The sequence below is a fragment of the Crinia signifera genome, chromosome 2 (assembly GCF_055691185.1).
Source record: "Crinia signifera chromosome 2, ASM5569118v1, whole genome shotgun sequence".
Classification (NCBI taxonomy): Eukaryota; Metazoa; Chordata; class Amphibia; order Anura; family Myobatrachidae; genus Crinia; species Crinia signifera.
In genome coordinates this window covers 34564975-34581357 of record NC_139218.1, presented here as the reverse complement: position 1 = coordinate 34581357, position 16383 = coordinate 34564975, and the positions used below count along the sequence as shown (strand labels likewise).

Genomic DNA, 16383 nt, shown 5'->3' with positions numbered 1-16383 from the left:
TTCTGAGGGGAGGAGAGCGCGCATCACGCATCTCTCCTACCCCTTACTGTGCATCCTTGTGACTGGGCCGTCCGCCAATCAGAGCTCGTGGGCCAGCAGCCAATCAGGAGCCGGCCAGTGAGCTTTGATTGGTGGGCGGCCCAGTCACAGGGAAGGAGACGCGCGGTGTGCTGTGCTCTCCTCCCATCGGTGACATGACAGGAGGACTGCAGGGGGACACCAGACTGTCCTCTCCCCGCCTGGCAGCAGCAGCAACAACGGTGAGTGCTGCTGCTGGGAAATTTGCACTGTGGGGGCATAGCAGTTGTGGCACTGTGGGGGCATAGCAGTTTGTGGCACTGTGGGGGCATACCAGCTTTTTGGCACTGTGGGGGCATACCAGCTTTTTGGCACTGTGGGGGCATACCAACCACCGTGTGGTGCATACCTGGCACCGTGGGGGGCATATGTGTATCTGGCACTATTGGAGGCATATTTGTATTACACCCACCCAAGGGGTCAAAATAGACTACACCCCTTTTTTTGGCGCATGCGCCTTCGGCGCGCGCATGATGTTGGCTCTTTAGCTTGACTACTGATATTTTTTGGCTCTTTACCTCTGACCGGTTGGCCACCCCTGGGCTAGGTGATCTGGGGAATGTGACAGTTAGTAATGACTACAGCTGCGCATCGGCTAGGTGATCTGGGGAATGTGACAGTTAGTAATGACTACAGCTGCGCATCGGCTAGGTGATCTGGGGAATGTGACAGTTAGTAATGACTACAGCTGTGCATCGGCTAGGTGATCTAGAAAACGGGGACCGTTGGTAGATCTCGAGGACTGGTTTGGACAGCCCTGGTCTAGGATTTTCTGTAGTAGACAAAGAGCCCTGGAGAGCTCCAGCTAGTGTGCGTCCCATGTCTTGTACACAGTAATGGATTTTTCCTGGACACGGAGGAACCCCAGAAACCCCAATGCATCACAGCTACTATTGCTGGGCACCATCTTCACAAAACAAATCACATGGAAGAAAACTATGCCTCGGGGGAAGTCTGGGGCTTTTGGATACCAAAGGGAAACCACCACTGCCTGCTTGGCTCATGATGCTGAAGAGTTCCAAAGCACTGACTGACCTCTCCTTAACTTAAGCCTCATGCACACAAGATGATCCACAAGACGTTAACGATAATCTCAGTCCCACGGGTGGACGATAATGTCGATATACACTGTTAACAAGTTAACTGTTAATATACATATAGTTAACGAGATATTTCAGTGATGTCACCTGGACCTCGCCCTACATGCACTACATTCAGCTGACGGGGGGGGGGGGGGATATGGGATGGTGTAAACAACTCACATGAGCATGCACACTACCCATTTTTTTTTATTTAAAGAAGATATCGCTCAGAAAGTCCCTTCTGAGCAATACCTTTAAAAAAAAAAAAAAAAACAGTTTAGGCAGCCTTTCAACCTACAGCTATGGTTTCACCATCTGCGCCATCTGACGGGTACATTGGCCTGAACAGAGTGGCATGTTAAACATACTTTTCTAGATATAAATTGGAGGGGATTCTGTGTGGCCACCCTTCCACAATATAAGGTATCTAGTGCTGAGCCTGGCAGCCCAGTTAGGAGTAAGGAAGGGGGGTCACAAACATATTAGAGCAATTGTGGGGATACAGTCATTAGGTCAACACCACTAGGTTGACAGACAGCAAGGTCGACATGGGTCTAGGTCGACACAAGCATTAGGTCGACATTGGGTTTTTCACTGTTTTAAGCCGACAGGCGGTATTTCATGCCCTACCATCCACTAGGGCATGGAGGGAGAATAATATAGTGTGCCCGAAGCTTTGCGAACACAGCGAACAATGTGAGGGGATGCGGTGCACATTAAACTGTGTATATGTCGACAGTGACGAGATTCAGGTAAAAAAACTGTGAAAAACCCCATGTCGACCTAGTTGTTGTAGACCAAACGATCCCAACCCATGAAGAGGTCATAGTCATAATGTAAAAAAGCTATAGTCTGCCTCATACATAGTGCAGCATATTTAATACATATGACAGGGCCAGCAATCAGCAGTAGCACCAGTGGTCTAAGCATGGTTTTTAGTTTAGTTTTTTAGCAAATGTGGCACCATCCTACACCGAGTCTGCAGCGCTTTATACGGGATGCAGTTATAATCCCGGCGGTCGGAATCCCAACACTTTCTCCCTCTATGGGTGTCCACGACACCCATAGAGGGAGAATAAATTAGTGTGCCGAGCCCGCAAGGGCCATCCACGGATTTCGGGGGTCGGGATTTCGTATCAAACCCCTTTATACACTACTGTGACTTCCCGCAAGAGTGTATGGCCATCTGATAAACAGCCAGCCAATCAGCTCCTACCTGCCATGTCACAGACTGTGCTTGAAAAATGTCAGAAAGGAGCTGATTGGCTGGCTGTTTTTCCCTCTCCATTTGATCACTTTTGAAGCTTAGAGAATCTGGCCCAGAATCTCTGAGGACATGCAATTTATGTAAGAGAATACACCGGCTACAGTATAGGATTAGCCCAAGCAAAGCTTGTTCGCATCGGAAAAAGGTGACACAGAAATGTTAATGTCATTCTGTAGCCTGAGAATTGACCAAGCTTCAAAACATGATAAAGTGGAGAGTGATAAACAACCAGCCAATTAGCTCCTACCTGTCAGGTTACAGGTTGTGTTGTAAAAATGACAGTTAGGGGCCGTTCGGCTGGCTGTTTATCACTCTCCACTTGATCACTTTTTGAAGCTTGGCGCATCTGGCCCAATGTAGGTCCTGTACATTTCCTGTGTTCACAACAGATGACCTGAGGACGTCACTGCAGCCAGAGAATGAAACTCACATTAAGTCCCTGAGTGAACATGGTCTTCGTACACACTGGAGCTATGGTAGTTATCATCACCATGTTGATCAGCCGTGGCAGCGGGACAAACTCTGTGGTCTTAAAAGCCACAGATATCGGGGACTGCGCCTCATAGATCTGTAACAAGTAAAAACAATGATCAGTACTGTGCGTTCCAAGGTTCTCCCTTACTGGCAAGGGGCGGTATTCAATGTGGCCGGCGAGGGGGGTTTGTACGTCGATGATGGCTTTTCCTCGGCGAAAACAAGCCATCCTTGCTGTCAAACCCCCCCTCGCTGTCTTCAATGTTTGGCCAGAATCCCCTTAAACGGCGAGGTTTGCCACAAATGTAGCGAGTCCGCTGCATTCTGTGACGGGCCACCTCGCGCCTGGGAAAAAGGCAAGGTGGAAACAGCAAGTGAAGGGGGGGGGGGGGGGGGTTGTTGAATACTGAGGGGGGGGGGGGGGGAGGGGGTTGTTGAATACTGAGGGCGAGCTATCGGTGCTTCTCGCATCAGAATCAGAATCAGAATCATCTTTATTGGCCAGGTATACTTGCGTATGCTTGGAATTTTTTGTGGTAACAGTGCAGCATCAATCAGGGAACACAAAGGGGGTGGGAAGAGAGGCATAAACATATATCACATACATTTCACATGTATCTAGAAAAGTTCGAGTTAGTATTTGGTATGTTCAATACGGTTTAGTTGGTGGACAGCTATTGGGAAGAAGCCTTTTGTAGTTCTCGTCGTCTTTGCTGGGATGGACCTAAAACGTCTGCCTGACGGAAGGGGTTCAAACAGGTTGTGGCCAGGGTGTAGCTTGTCCGCCAAGATCTTTCCTGCACACTTATTGACCCTGGCTAGGTATAGTTCTTGGACAGTGGGGAGCTCCGCCCCAATGATCTTTTCTGCCATCCTCACCACTCTTTGCAACTTTCGTCTGTCATTCTCGTTTGCTCCTCCGAACCAGATTGTGATCGAGGAGCAAAGGACAGACTCTACTATGGCAGTGTAAAAGATGAGCAGCAGCTCCTGCGGGATGTTGAATTTCTTGAGTTGCCTCAGGAAGAACAACCGCTGCTGAGCCTTCTTGACAGTTGTAATGATGTTGGGACCCCATTTGAGGTCGCAGGAAATCTTTGTTCCTAGGAATTTGAAGGAGTCGACCCTCGACACTACTCTGTCAGATATTATGAGTGGGTGCATGGCATTTGGTTTCCTTCTGAAGTCCACCACCATCTCCACCGTTTTGAGGGGGTTGAGGTCAAGATTGTTTCCGCTACACCATTTAGTTAGCCGATCCACCTCCCGTCTGTATGCCGACTCGTTTCCATCCATGATTAGGCCGATAACCGTTGTGTCGTCTGCAAATTTTATAATTTTTACTGACTGTTCTGCTGAGGTGCAGTCGTTTGTGTAGAGGGAGAAGAGCAGGGGGGAGAGGACACATCCTTGAGGGGCACCGGTGCTAATTGTGCATGTGTTTGAAATGAATGTGCCTGCTTTCACCGCCTGTTTCCTTTCAGTCAGGAAGTCAGTGATCCAGGAGCATGTAGGTTCTGGGACTCCTAGTGAACAGAGTTTTGGCTCCAGGATGTGAGGGATGATAGTGTTGAATGCCGAGCTGAAATCAACAAATAGTATCCTTGCATAGGTGCCTGGACTGTCCAGGTGCTGTAGAATGTGGTGCAGCCCTAGGTTGACTGCATCCTCGACACTTCTGTTTGCTCGGTAGGCAAACTGCAGGGGGTCGAGGTGAGCATTTGTAACAACTCTCAGGTGGTTCAGCACCATACGTTCAAGCACTTTCATGACCACTGATGTTAGTGCAATCGGCCTGTAGTCATTGAGGTCTTTCGCAGTTGAGCTCTTGGGAACCGGGACGATAATTGAGGCTTTGAAGCAGGTGGGGACCTTGCACATTTCTAGTGAAGTGTTGAAAATCCTGGTAAAGATAGGGGCTAGCTGTGTTGCACAGGTCTTGAGGGCAGATGGAGACACTCCGTCTGGGCCTCCAGCTTTCCTAGGGTTGACCCTCTTGAACATTCCTTCTACCTCTGTTTGGTCCACCTGGAGAGTCTGGGGGTGGCAGTTTTGGAAGGAGGGTGGGCAAGCCATTTTGCCCCGGTCAGGGGTAGGACTGATGCAGGTAGCTTCCTTCTCGAACCTGCAGTAGAAATCGTTCAGCTCGTTCACTAGTTTCTGGTGCATGGTGGAGGGGGTTTGAGAGATCTTGTAGTTGGTTATAGCTTGCATGCCTCTCCAAGCTGACGCGGGGTCATTGGTTGACAGGTTGTTCGCCAGCTTGTCTGAGAATCTTTTTTTTGCCAGCTTGATTTCCCGTGTTAGGGAGTTCCTGGCCTGTTTGTACAGGACAATATCACCACTGCGATAGGCTTCTTCCTTTGCCCGACGGAGCTTCCTGAGTTGACCGCTGAACCATGGCTTGTTGTTGTTGAAGGTGCGTGCTGTTTTGATTGGCACGCACAGGTCCTCACAGAAGCTGATGTAGGCTGTCACTGTGTCGGTCAGATTGTCTAGGTTTGTAGCGGAGGATTCAAAGACTCCCCAGTCTGTGCATTCGAGACAGGCCTGAAGCTTCATTTTTGCCTCGTTTGTCCAGCTTTTGACTGATCTGACCACTGGTTTAGCTGACCTTAGCTTCTGGGTGTAAGTTGGTAGAAGGTGGACTATGCAATGGTCAGAGAGGCCCAGAGCTGCCCGGGGGATAGCCCAGTAAGTAGACTTGATAGTGGTGTAGCAGTGGTCTAAGGTACGTCCTTCCCTGGTGTGGCATCTGACTTGCTGTCTGTACTTCGGTAGCTCTTGGGACAGGTTGGCACTGTTGAAGTCGCCCATCACTATAAGCAGTGCTTCCGGATGTTTGAGTTCTGTGTCTGTTATCCTGGTGGCCAGTTGGAGTTGGGCTTCTTTCGCATTTCCTTGGGGAGGTATATACACCCCCACCAGGACTATTGAGGCAAATTCCCGGGGGGAGTAGAATGGGTTGCATTTAATGATGAGTGTCTCTAGTTGAGGGCTGCTTGATTTACTCAGAGTTTTTACGTCGGTGCACCACCCTTCATTTATGAAGAAGCAGATACCTCCTCCCTTGGTTTTTCCGGTGAGCTCCTTGTCGCGGTCAGCCCTGAGGAGACTGTAGCCCGGCAGCATCACCGAGGAGTCGGCAATGAGTTCATCTAGCCATGTCTCAGTAAAGCATAGGATAGATGAGCCAGCAGTGCCTGATCTTGCATCATTTATGAGCAGGGACAGCTCATCCATCTTGTTTACAAGGGATCACAGTAGTAACGTAAGGATACAGTACATGTGGGTGACTAAGGTGTATTTATACTAAAGTGCGGATTTTATGACATATAAGGAAATGTTGCTCATAGCAACCAATGAGTTTTTACATATTATTTAGCACCTTCTAGAAGACAATCGCTAGAATTGGTTGCTATAGACAACATCTCCATTTAAAAGAATCTGCACTTTAGTAACTATCCCCCTACGAGTAGGAAGCACACGATGCGAGGACTGGAATGGATCAGATAGAAAAATAAACTAATTTAAGACCTTTAAAACAGTGCAAAATACCGTACGTTTATAGATAAAAAGATTAACTGCATTTTAATAAATATATGGCAATAATTGGATTTATTAATAAAAAAAATCTGGTCCTGACCTTTTTTAGCAGTTTTACGTTATCCAGCCATGCCGACTTCAGCCGGGGAACAAAGGAGTACGGGATTTCCTTAAAGTACCGGATTAGCAGGTCAGGGCAAACCTTCAGTATGCTCACCACCAGCTCCGCCACCAACTCATCTTCAGTCGCAGACTTCAGTCCAACCAGGAATTGCAGAAGCACCACATTGCCCGCCCTGGTCACACGCAACACATGGAAGAGGCCAGTTATATTTCAGGTAACACTGTATGGCTCTGAACTGGTTACAGACTCCAAACTTTCTACAGGGATAATTACAGAGACATGAACAGATTTTGTGCCCAACATTACGGGATTTACGAAATCTTCTAAAATGAAGAGAGGTGATGCTGCCTATAGCAACCAATAATATTCTGTCTACCATTTCTTTATTGCAGCCTAAAAAAAATAACAATTCTGATTGGTTGTCATGGGCAACATCATCTCATCATTTTTTAGAAGCTTTAGCAAAATTTACCTCATGTACAATCCAGGGTAGGAAAAAAAAAAAAGCCCTATGCAAAAAAGAAAAACTTTAATAAAACGCGGACGCTAAATATGGGCTGAATGAGAGTAAAGCAGTGCGTATTCTGGGCCAGCAGTAACCATAACGGGGCTTTTACCTATTCCATATTTGACCTTGATAGCATTTGGTGGAAGTGCACTAGGTAAAGCGCTGGTTATGTGATCTGGATCAAGTACCGGTTACACCAGTTAGCCTTGACAAAACCATCAGCGTGGAGACTACGGAGACTGAAGGTATCACCAGTCTTTTCCTGGGTGAATTTAGACCAAACAGGTTTAAAAGACTTTTGCGATATGCCCACATTCATCATGGTGGTAGGGAATATTCAACAATCAGTGCAGATTTTTCCAACAGTTGTGGAAATCAGCAATTTTCTGTCAAAAATAAACTGAAACATTTTTTCACGATCGGTACACAAATGGATCGGCGAATTACTCGATGGTCCATATGTTTTAGTCATCAATGATGGGTGGAAAGGGGGCGGGCATTGGGCGGAAGCAGGGGGAACACCCTTCGTTTTATGACACATTGACACAATTTTAAAAAATCCACAGGTGGTGATAATTATTTCACCTGTGAGTCTGTAAGGAGACCTGCAAAACATGCACTGGGGGTCCTGAGGACCGAGTTTGAGAACCTGCATCCTAGAAAATGATCAATCTGATTAGTTGCTATGGGCAACATCATTTTTAACACCTGTGTCTGCAGTCACTGCCAATGCCGCAGAGACAAGTGCCGCTGGTCTCAACATCCCCTGTTATATGTGCCCGCAAGCAGGGGCTATTACTCCTTCCATGTAAACCGTTATTATACCACACTATCAACATAACGATGCTTAATTAAGCAAAATAGAATAGATTTCACCTGGCAGCCGTGCCAAGACTGGGGTCGTGGAAAGTGATACCGTGCTTTAACGAGCAGCACAGATCCATAAGGAAGTTGTGTACCAACTCCCTGATCATTATCTTCCCCGCTTCCTTAGGATCAGTGGTGACCTAAATGAAAAACAAAAAGAACGACAAATATTAAACTGGCTGCACGTGCCAGACATCTCCAACCAGAACAGAAAGGAGCATATTCTTTACTGCACATACCAGTCCTTCTGGACAAAACAGGGCCACAGCCTTAAGGAGGACTGTTGGATAAGCTCCGCCTTAAGGAGGCAAGACCATTTAGATACACTACCGTACAAACATTTGGGGTCGCAGACAATTTGGTGTTTTACATAAAAACTGACTTATTTATCAAATGATTTGCAAAATGAATAGAACATAATTGTCAAGGTTAGAAATACTGATTTTTATTTTAAATAATTTTGTCCCTCATCAAAGAATGCTCCTTTTGCAGCAATTAGAGTATTGCAGACCTCTGGCATTCAAGCTGTTAATTTGTTGAGATAATCTAAAGGAATTTCACGCCAAGCTTCCTGAAGCTCCTCCCACAAGTTGGATTGGCTTCTTGGGCCCATCTGGCATACCATACAGTCAAGCTGCTCCCACAACAGCTCAATGGGTTAGAGATCTGGTGACTGCGCTGGCCACTACATTACATTACAGGTAGAATACCAGCTGCCAGCTTCTTCCCTAAATAATTCTTGCATAATTTGGAGGTGTGCTTTGGGTCATTTTCCTGTTGGAGGAGGAAATTGGCTCCAGTCAAGCACTGTACACAGGGTATGAGTGATAGCCTTCCTTATTCAAAATCCATTTTACCTTGTACAAATCTTCCACTTCACAAACACTAAGGCAGCCCCAGACCACCACATTTCCTCCACTGTGCTTGACAGATGGCGTCAGGCCCTTTTCAAGCATGTTTTCACTTGTTCTGTATCTCGCAAATGTTCTTCTGTGGGATCCAAACACCTCAAACTTCCATTCATCCGTCCATTATTATCCGATATCTGTGTACTTTTGCATATTAATCTTTTCATTTTATTAGCCAGTCTCAGATACAGCTTTTTCTTTGCTGCCCTGCCTAGAACGCGAGCATCCCAAAATCACCTCTTCACTGTAGCCATTGACACTGGCATATGGTGGGTACCATTGAATGAAGCTGCTACCTGTGGACCTGTGAGGTATCTATTTCTCAATCATAGAGGTCTATCCATTCCTCATGGCACTCCAATCTCAGGCTGGCAACATTCAGAGAGAGCCCCGGCCTTTCTCATCAAACAACTGGGGCTATCGAAACGTAGGTTACACAGGAGAAGACGAGGCAGACCTTGTAGTACTGAATCTATCCTGCTACTAATGGGATTGGCTTCTACATCAACAGTAAAGTTGTTAACTCACGGGGCTATCCGCCGGCCGCCAATATCGGGATCCGGTGGGGTGCCGCCATCAGCTGGTGAGGGTAGATGGAAAGCGCAGGTGCCAGGCTGATAGATAGTAAAAATAGACTGTGCTGCAGTCTTTTTCAACATTTGACTCGGATGCCATGGGGCCGCGCATCGGGATTGGGTGCTGCATAGCTCTATGTCCGATATACACTCTGGGCTATGCGATTTTGATTATCGTTCAATCGATGGTGCAATTCGCACCGTGTGTACAGTTTCAGCCCCCCCCCACCCCCATGCAGCCAAAAGAGAAATCAGCTGTTAAACAACAATAACCATCATTATACGGGACCACCCTCTTGCTTACCTGGACGTCCTTGGTGCTCACATCTACAATACCGCTCCAGCGGTACAGGGACGCAATATGATTTAAAATTATGGAAGTAAAAAAGCGCAATTTCTGGGTCTTCGTGATGGCTTTATTATGAATAACCTGCAAAAAAAATAAAAACAACCTATGAAGGGACATTTGCACATTTAGAGCACCTCAAATACTAAAGGAATACTTATTTATGCTATGTATATTATTTATTGTTAAAGAAAATACATTCTAAAAGACATTGTAAAAACTCAAATGTTGCAAATCAGATGAAAGTAAAACGAATTTCCCGCTGGGCTGTTCCTGCGCCCTCTGCCAGATTTTAAAATGACAAAACACAATTTTGCCCTTATTGAGGCTCCCCCGCTAAAACATGTAACCCTCTGCTGTGACAGCGTCTATTCACAATGGGGCGAAGGATTGGCCGCAGCCCAGCATCTGTTAAGCTCTGGGCACACCCCCAAGAGTGATGAACTGGGGCATGTAACAAGGTCACACCACCTCACAGGTGTGGGCACGGCACCCTACCCACTGTTCACCCGAAAGTGAACGCTAGAGAGAGATTAGGGAAGCAACATATATTTCCCATATCCAAAGGGTCCATTTATTTTTACGTTACTCTTTTGTCCTTCAAAAGTATATTTGAGAATAATCTGATTTATTGTCCCATCCAGTGCCAGCTGCACTAAGCTTCAAGTGGAGAGTGATAAACAGACAGCCAATCAGCTCCTACCTGCCATGTTACAGACTGAGTTTGAAATATGACAGTTAGAAGCTGATTGGCTGGTTGTTTTCTACATTTTATCCCTTTTTGAAGCTTAGTGCATCAGGCCCATAGTGGTGTTGGAAATGGCTGTCGGTTGATGAAATGCAGTCTTGGCATCACCTTGGTTTGCAGCAGTGACAGCAGGAGGTTTATAGTAGAGATTCGGTCTTCTTTCAATCCAGTGCTGAATATCACCCCAAAAAAATCTGCAAAGACATCACCACGTATTAGGGATCTTCTAATGGTACAGAGAAAATGATGAAGCAGCAGACGCAGAAGCCAATGCCCATTACACTTCCTCTCCGTATGATTGGCGGATGGATCTCTGTATAATCTAGTTCCAATCTCTTACGTAAAGTACAGATTTTAGCCGCTAACATTAGGATAAATTACAGCTGTCAAAGTTGGCTCTGTGCGTAGGTAATTGCCTGGGGGAACATATATCGGATTCAGTATTAAATCCCGGCGTTCAGAATCCCGATCGTCGAAATCCCGACAAGGGGGGTTGGACGTGGATCGCCCCCCTTGCGGGCTCGCTGCGCTCGGCACACTAATTTATTCTCCCTCAGGGGTGTCGTGGACACCCCCGGAGGGAGAAAGTGTCGGGATTTCGGCCGTCGGGATTCTGAACGCCGGGATCCCGACCGCCAGGATTTACACTGCATCCCCATATATCTAATGGGGTAATTTCAGCCCATTTTCTAAGCGATCTGACTTGTTTTGAATAGATTGCTTAAAAAATGACCCTACTCTGCTACCTGTAGAAGACACAGCGATAGCGATGCACGGCCCTTGGCGTCCATATCGCCCAGCTATTAATATCCTGCATGCATCTATTAAGGTACAGTGTTCTCATTGAAGAACACTGACCCTGACAGATCGCTGGGTGCTGAGAGATCTCGCATCGCTCAGCCTGTAGGCCTCATAAAATCCACTGCAAGTCCTGGCTTACAGTGGCTGTCCTCCGATGGGATGTATATTATATGACTGGCGGCAGCAGAAAGCCTGTCGAGTCTAGCGCTGATCATATATATCTTGCATCTTCCATCAGTGTGACTGGCGTGACTGATGAAGTTTGTCAGTGTAATTCACAGCAGAGAGCGATGCGGAGGAGAGAATCTGAGTACAGCAAAAGGTAAGTAAAGTATACGATCTTGTTAAAGAAGTTGGGGATTGAGTTACTGGAGACACACAAGAGGGAGGGATTTCATGGCTGGAAACAGACAAGGGGGGAGAATAGCCTCCGAATAGCCAGTTATCCACTTGTATTAGGCCACAGCCCCTTTAAATGTCAACTCATTCAGCACTCACATATTGGGTGGCTTGGGCACCAGCACCAGGCAGAGCCTCAATTTTGCCAGAGCAGGCCCGGACAGCAAGCAGTAACAACATTTCTTGAGCTGTTAAAAATATTACAAAACTATAACTTTCATGTGTAATAATAAATACCTTTAAGCTCCAACACCTGAGTGATGGTGGTATTATCACCACAAATCAGGAAGGAAAGTGCAAACTGGATACATGCCATACGGACATCTGGTCTACCCTGTAAAGAAAGAAGTAATAAAGCGTTAGCTGAATTGTAGCTTTGTTCTGCCAGGTACCACAGACTGGGGTGGTGCGGAGGATAATCTACCAGATGCGCCATCACCTGTGTCAGACACTGCCCAAGCTAAAAACTGAAGGGTGAAAGGCAAAGTGAAGCTCACACTGTTATTGTGAGTGGTTGTGTGGCTGCCCACACTCCTCCCTGCCCCCCCACACGCCAACCTGTCTTAGGTGCCCCAAAGCCCTTGACGGCTCGACCCAGTCCCGTTCACACCTCCAGGTTCTCAGCCAATCCATCATAAGAAGGTTTCTCACAGAGGGCCAGATGCACTAAGCTTCAAAACTGATCAAATGGAGAGTGATAAACAGCCAGCCAATCAGCTCCTGCCGGACATGTCACAGACTGTGTTTTAAAAATGTCAGGCAGGAGCTGATTGGCTGGCTGTTGATCACGTTCTATTTTATCACTTTTGAAGCTTAGTGCATCTGGCCCTTCATCCTTTGCATAAATAACGGTTTCTCACATTTAACTTTTCTGTCCCCTCCTACCTGTTTATCTCTCTTTTTCAACAGCCCCGGTAGGTACTTGTTATTGAAGTCAAAATGGCTAAACACACTTCTAGCGCAGTCTGGCCCTTGCGTCACCATCGCGGACAGTAAATTGAAGCAGATTCTGGACACCCTGATAAAGAAAAAAATCCGAAACATTCAAAAAAGTCATTATTTCTCATCTCCACAAAGGGACAGAAAACATCATGGGGGCAGTCATGTCAGACTGAAATTAAATAATGTTTCTATATTGCTATGACCGAGAAGGTGATTCTCCAACTACTGTAGAACAACAAGTATCAGCAGGCCTCACCAGCCCCCAAACGGACCTTTCAATACATGGAAAGCCACCAACACTGTACATACCGATGAGTTTCGGAATAGACGGAAGCATAGATCAACTTCATGTGTGTGTCCAGCATTTTCTTCACTATGTTGACCCCAGCTACACTGAGATGTGACAGGTCACTGGCGGTCCTCAGCAAAATGGCTTCCAGAGCTTGGAAAATGAGGATGGTCTAACAAGGAAAAAAACCTATTTAAAAAATTGCATCATGTCATCAGAAGTGAAAGTAAGAAAACAATACACAAAACAGTAAGTTAATATATGTGTAGCGAGGGGTCTGAAGGGATTATTGTACATGAAAGTTTTCTTTTGACCATATCATTTCCTCACCTCACTGTCAGGACGTCTCTCTCCATCAAGAAGTTTCAGAATTTCTATGCACTCCACAGAAATTTTAAGATAACCCTCAACCACATCGTAGAGGTGAGGGCTGGGAAGTTTTCTAGATAAACTGACAAACTGCTCCAAACCTTGGGGGAAACAAAAAAACAATAACGAGAATTATCACAAACGTTTCATTACAATTGACAATGGCTAAATCTATATCTAAACAAACAAGGGCACAATAGCGCCTATCACTCCGCGATATGAGAATGAGATGAGGGCAATAACCTTATCAGCCACACACATAACTGCATATACTGTAAGGGCACTGGAGAATTATTGGCAACATGGAGGCAGCTACCAATCGTGTTGTCACACACAGAACACTCTGGAATGAAGGTCTACGCCAATATGGGTGATGCAGACATTAATTATTGGTTGCTCTCCGCTTGCAACTGGAGGGGCGTAACCAGGCTGTAATGGAGTTTTATAGTAAGCAGTGGTCATAGTGGGTGTGTAGACGGAATTGTGGGCTACGCGGAGTTGCCTGGAAGTATTTTTAGCAGTGAGGACAGGGCTGCTGCCCACTGATGACAACCGGTAACCACCTAGATCAGTGGTCAGGGAACTCGGTCCTCATTACCCCACACAGTGCATGTTTTGCTGGTAACCCAGCAGGTGCACAGGTGTACTAATTACTCACAGACACATTTTATAAGGTCCGCAGGTGGAGTTAATTATTTCACTTGTGATTCTGTGAGGAGACCTACAAAACATGTACTGCGTGGAGTAATTAAGACCGAGTTCCCTGACCAATGACCTAGACTCACATCCAACTGGGCTATCCCTCTCCTGCGCTGTCACTGACTACACAATACAGACTGATCCCCTCAGCATCCATAACTGCAGATGATGCATAACACAGACACATTGTATCGTCAACACTTTGCATTCACACTCTGTATCTTATTGTATGTCTAGAATGGGTGTGGAATAGCAGGTCGGTCGACATTGGAATCCTGACTGCCGGTACGCCGACAACGGAGAAAGCACAAAGAGGCACCTTACAGGCTCAGTGGCTCATCACAGGTTCTGTTCTCCATCTATGGGGGTTGTGGATCCCCACGAGGGAGAATAGCTCCTGTCAGTCGGGTTTCATGACTGTCAGACATAGAACAGTCGGGATTCCGATGTCGGACTACGGACTGCTGGAATCCCGTCTGTCGGCTGTTTTACACCAGCAAGCCAGGTCGCACCCAGGATGTCTGACTCGGCTCCAAGCCGGTTGTGACCCATTTTAGACCAGTATCCCGATCCAGCATAATGTCATGCGGGTGACGTCACCAGAGCCGAGGCCTGTGCCACTGCTGCTGGAATATGAGAGAGCATCTCCTAGTGCCGGCTTTTCCATTGCAGTGAACGGATCCAGGGTTGCTTGCCAGGTTGAAATCCCAGGTATCATGACCTGGGTCACACCGTTTACACCGCCTGCAAACCTGTATTTTGCGCGCTCCTGTGCAAAAAGCGAGGTTTGCAGGGCTGGTGTAAAAGGGGTATTACTACACTTTATCGATAGAACACATGACCCTGACATACAGAAACACTGCATCTTTATCACACTGCCAGCCACCGGCTGGCACACAGCGCCACTGGAACGACGGCCACCGGCTGGCACACAGCACCACTGGAACAACGGCCAACGGCTGGCACACAGCACCACTGGAACGACAGCCACCGGTTGGCACACAGCGCCATTGGAATGACAGCGCCACTGGAGCGACAGCCACTGGCTGGCACACAGCACCACTTGGACGGCTAGCCACCGGCTGGCACACAGCGCCACTTAGACGGCTAGCCACCAGCTGGCACACAACGCTACTGGAATGACAGCCAACGGCTGGCACACAGCAACACTTGAATGCCGGCCACAGAATGGCACACCAGGTTCTGCAACAATGACACTATCTTTATCACACTACTGGGCACTGACTGTCACACTGCGCCTGGCACACCAGGCATGGCACGCTGTATCTCCAGAACACAGGGAACTGTCACCCCGTGTGCATGTGTATGTGTATTATTGGAAAACAAGGAGTTGTCATAATCAATATACAGAACTGCATATATACAGTATATACGTCTCTCACCTGCCAGCGCAGACTGCGGGTCTGATAACAGAGACTTGATGCGGGTCCCTGTCACCTCCGGGGTTCCTGGCTGCACTTCAGCCCCTCCTTCCCTTGTGCTTTTCCGCTTGTTCCCCATCCCTGCTGCTGCACTGCCGCCGCACACGGTGGGACGATTAGACCTAAGCAACTACCCACGTGGCCCGGTAAAAGCTGTTTCCAATTCCTAGTAGGCGAAAGGACCCCCTGATTACGTCACACCCATGTGACCCGCTGTCCTCCTCAGGTGGGAGGAGTCGGAGACTAGTATATGAATGGAGCATGTTGTGGGCTGGAGGCCGACTCCTAAGCAAGTTCACACACCCGGCAGCTACACCCGCGGCAGAACCCCCGTACTCCCCAGTGCTGTTATGTATAAGGAAGAAGGGGAGGAGGTATTGATAACATTTAGCGCTGGGATCAGTGATTAGAGAAGGCCATCGGTATGACCACTATCGATGGTCGCCAGGGCTAGTTTGAAAGTTCGTGACCATCGATGTTTGCTAAACGTACAGCAGGAGATCAACTATCTGTAAGGGGTGGCCAAACGTGTCCTCAAGATCTACCAACGGTGCATGTTTCACAGGCCACCTGTGGATCTATAGTAGGAATGAATGCAGCATGTTTTAAAATGTGACAGTTAGTAATGACTACAGCAGGGTTGCCGACCCTCCCGGAATTTCCGGGAGTCTCCCGAAAATCGGGTCCCCCTCCCGGCCCCCCGGAAGGGTGGGCAACCCTCCCGGATTCAGGGGGGACCCCCGCTGACCCTCGGATCGCGGCATTAAAATGCCGCAATCCTCGGGTCTCAGAGGAGGGGGCGGAGCTAAAACGACAAAATCGCGTCATTTTAGCCCCGCCCCCTCCACGGAGATCCGTGAATTAGCTGCTTTACCAGCATGGGGGCGGGGCTTAGTGATGTCACTCGCAAGCCCCGCCC

At 47.5% G+C, this 16383-nt stretch overlaps 1 protein-coding gene across 1 annotated transcript in view; it reads right to left on the bottom strand.

Moving 5' to 3' along the window:
* URB1 (URB1 ribosome biogenesis factor) overlaps nucleotides 1–15704 on the bottom strand; it is a 57135-nt gene extending 41431 nt beyond the window's left edge. The window contains exons 1-10 of the mRNA XM_083171886.1: nucleotides 15426–15704; nucleotides 13285–13424; nucleotides 12975–13126; nucleotides 12609–12741; nucleotides 11961–12057; nucleotides 10632–10717; nucleotides 9734–9859; nucleotides 7956–8086; nucleotides 6548–6743; nucleotides 2858–2995 (exon numbers count right to left, since the gene is read on the bottom strand). Of these exons, the coding sequence (XP_083028012.1) occupies nucleotides 2858–2995; nucleotides 6548–6743; nucleotides 7956–8086; nucleotides 9734–9859; nucleotides 10632–10717; nucleotides 11961–12057; nucleotides 12609–12741; nucleotides 12975–13126; nucleotides 13285–13424; nucleotides 15426–15543 (1317 nt within the window). The 5' untranslated portion in view covers nucleotides 15544–15704. The remainder of the gene's footprint in view (nucleotides 1–2857; nucleotides 2996–6547; nucleotides 6744–7955; nucleotides 8087–9733; nucleotides 9860–10631; nucleotides 10718–11960; nucleotides 12058–12608; nucleotides 12742–12974; nucleotides 13127–13284; nucleotides 13425–15425) is intronic.
* Nucleotides 15705–16383: the final 679 nt, after the last annotated feature.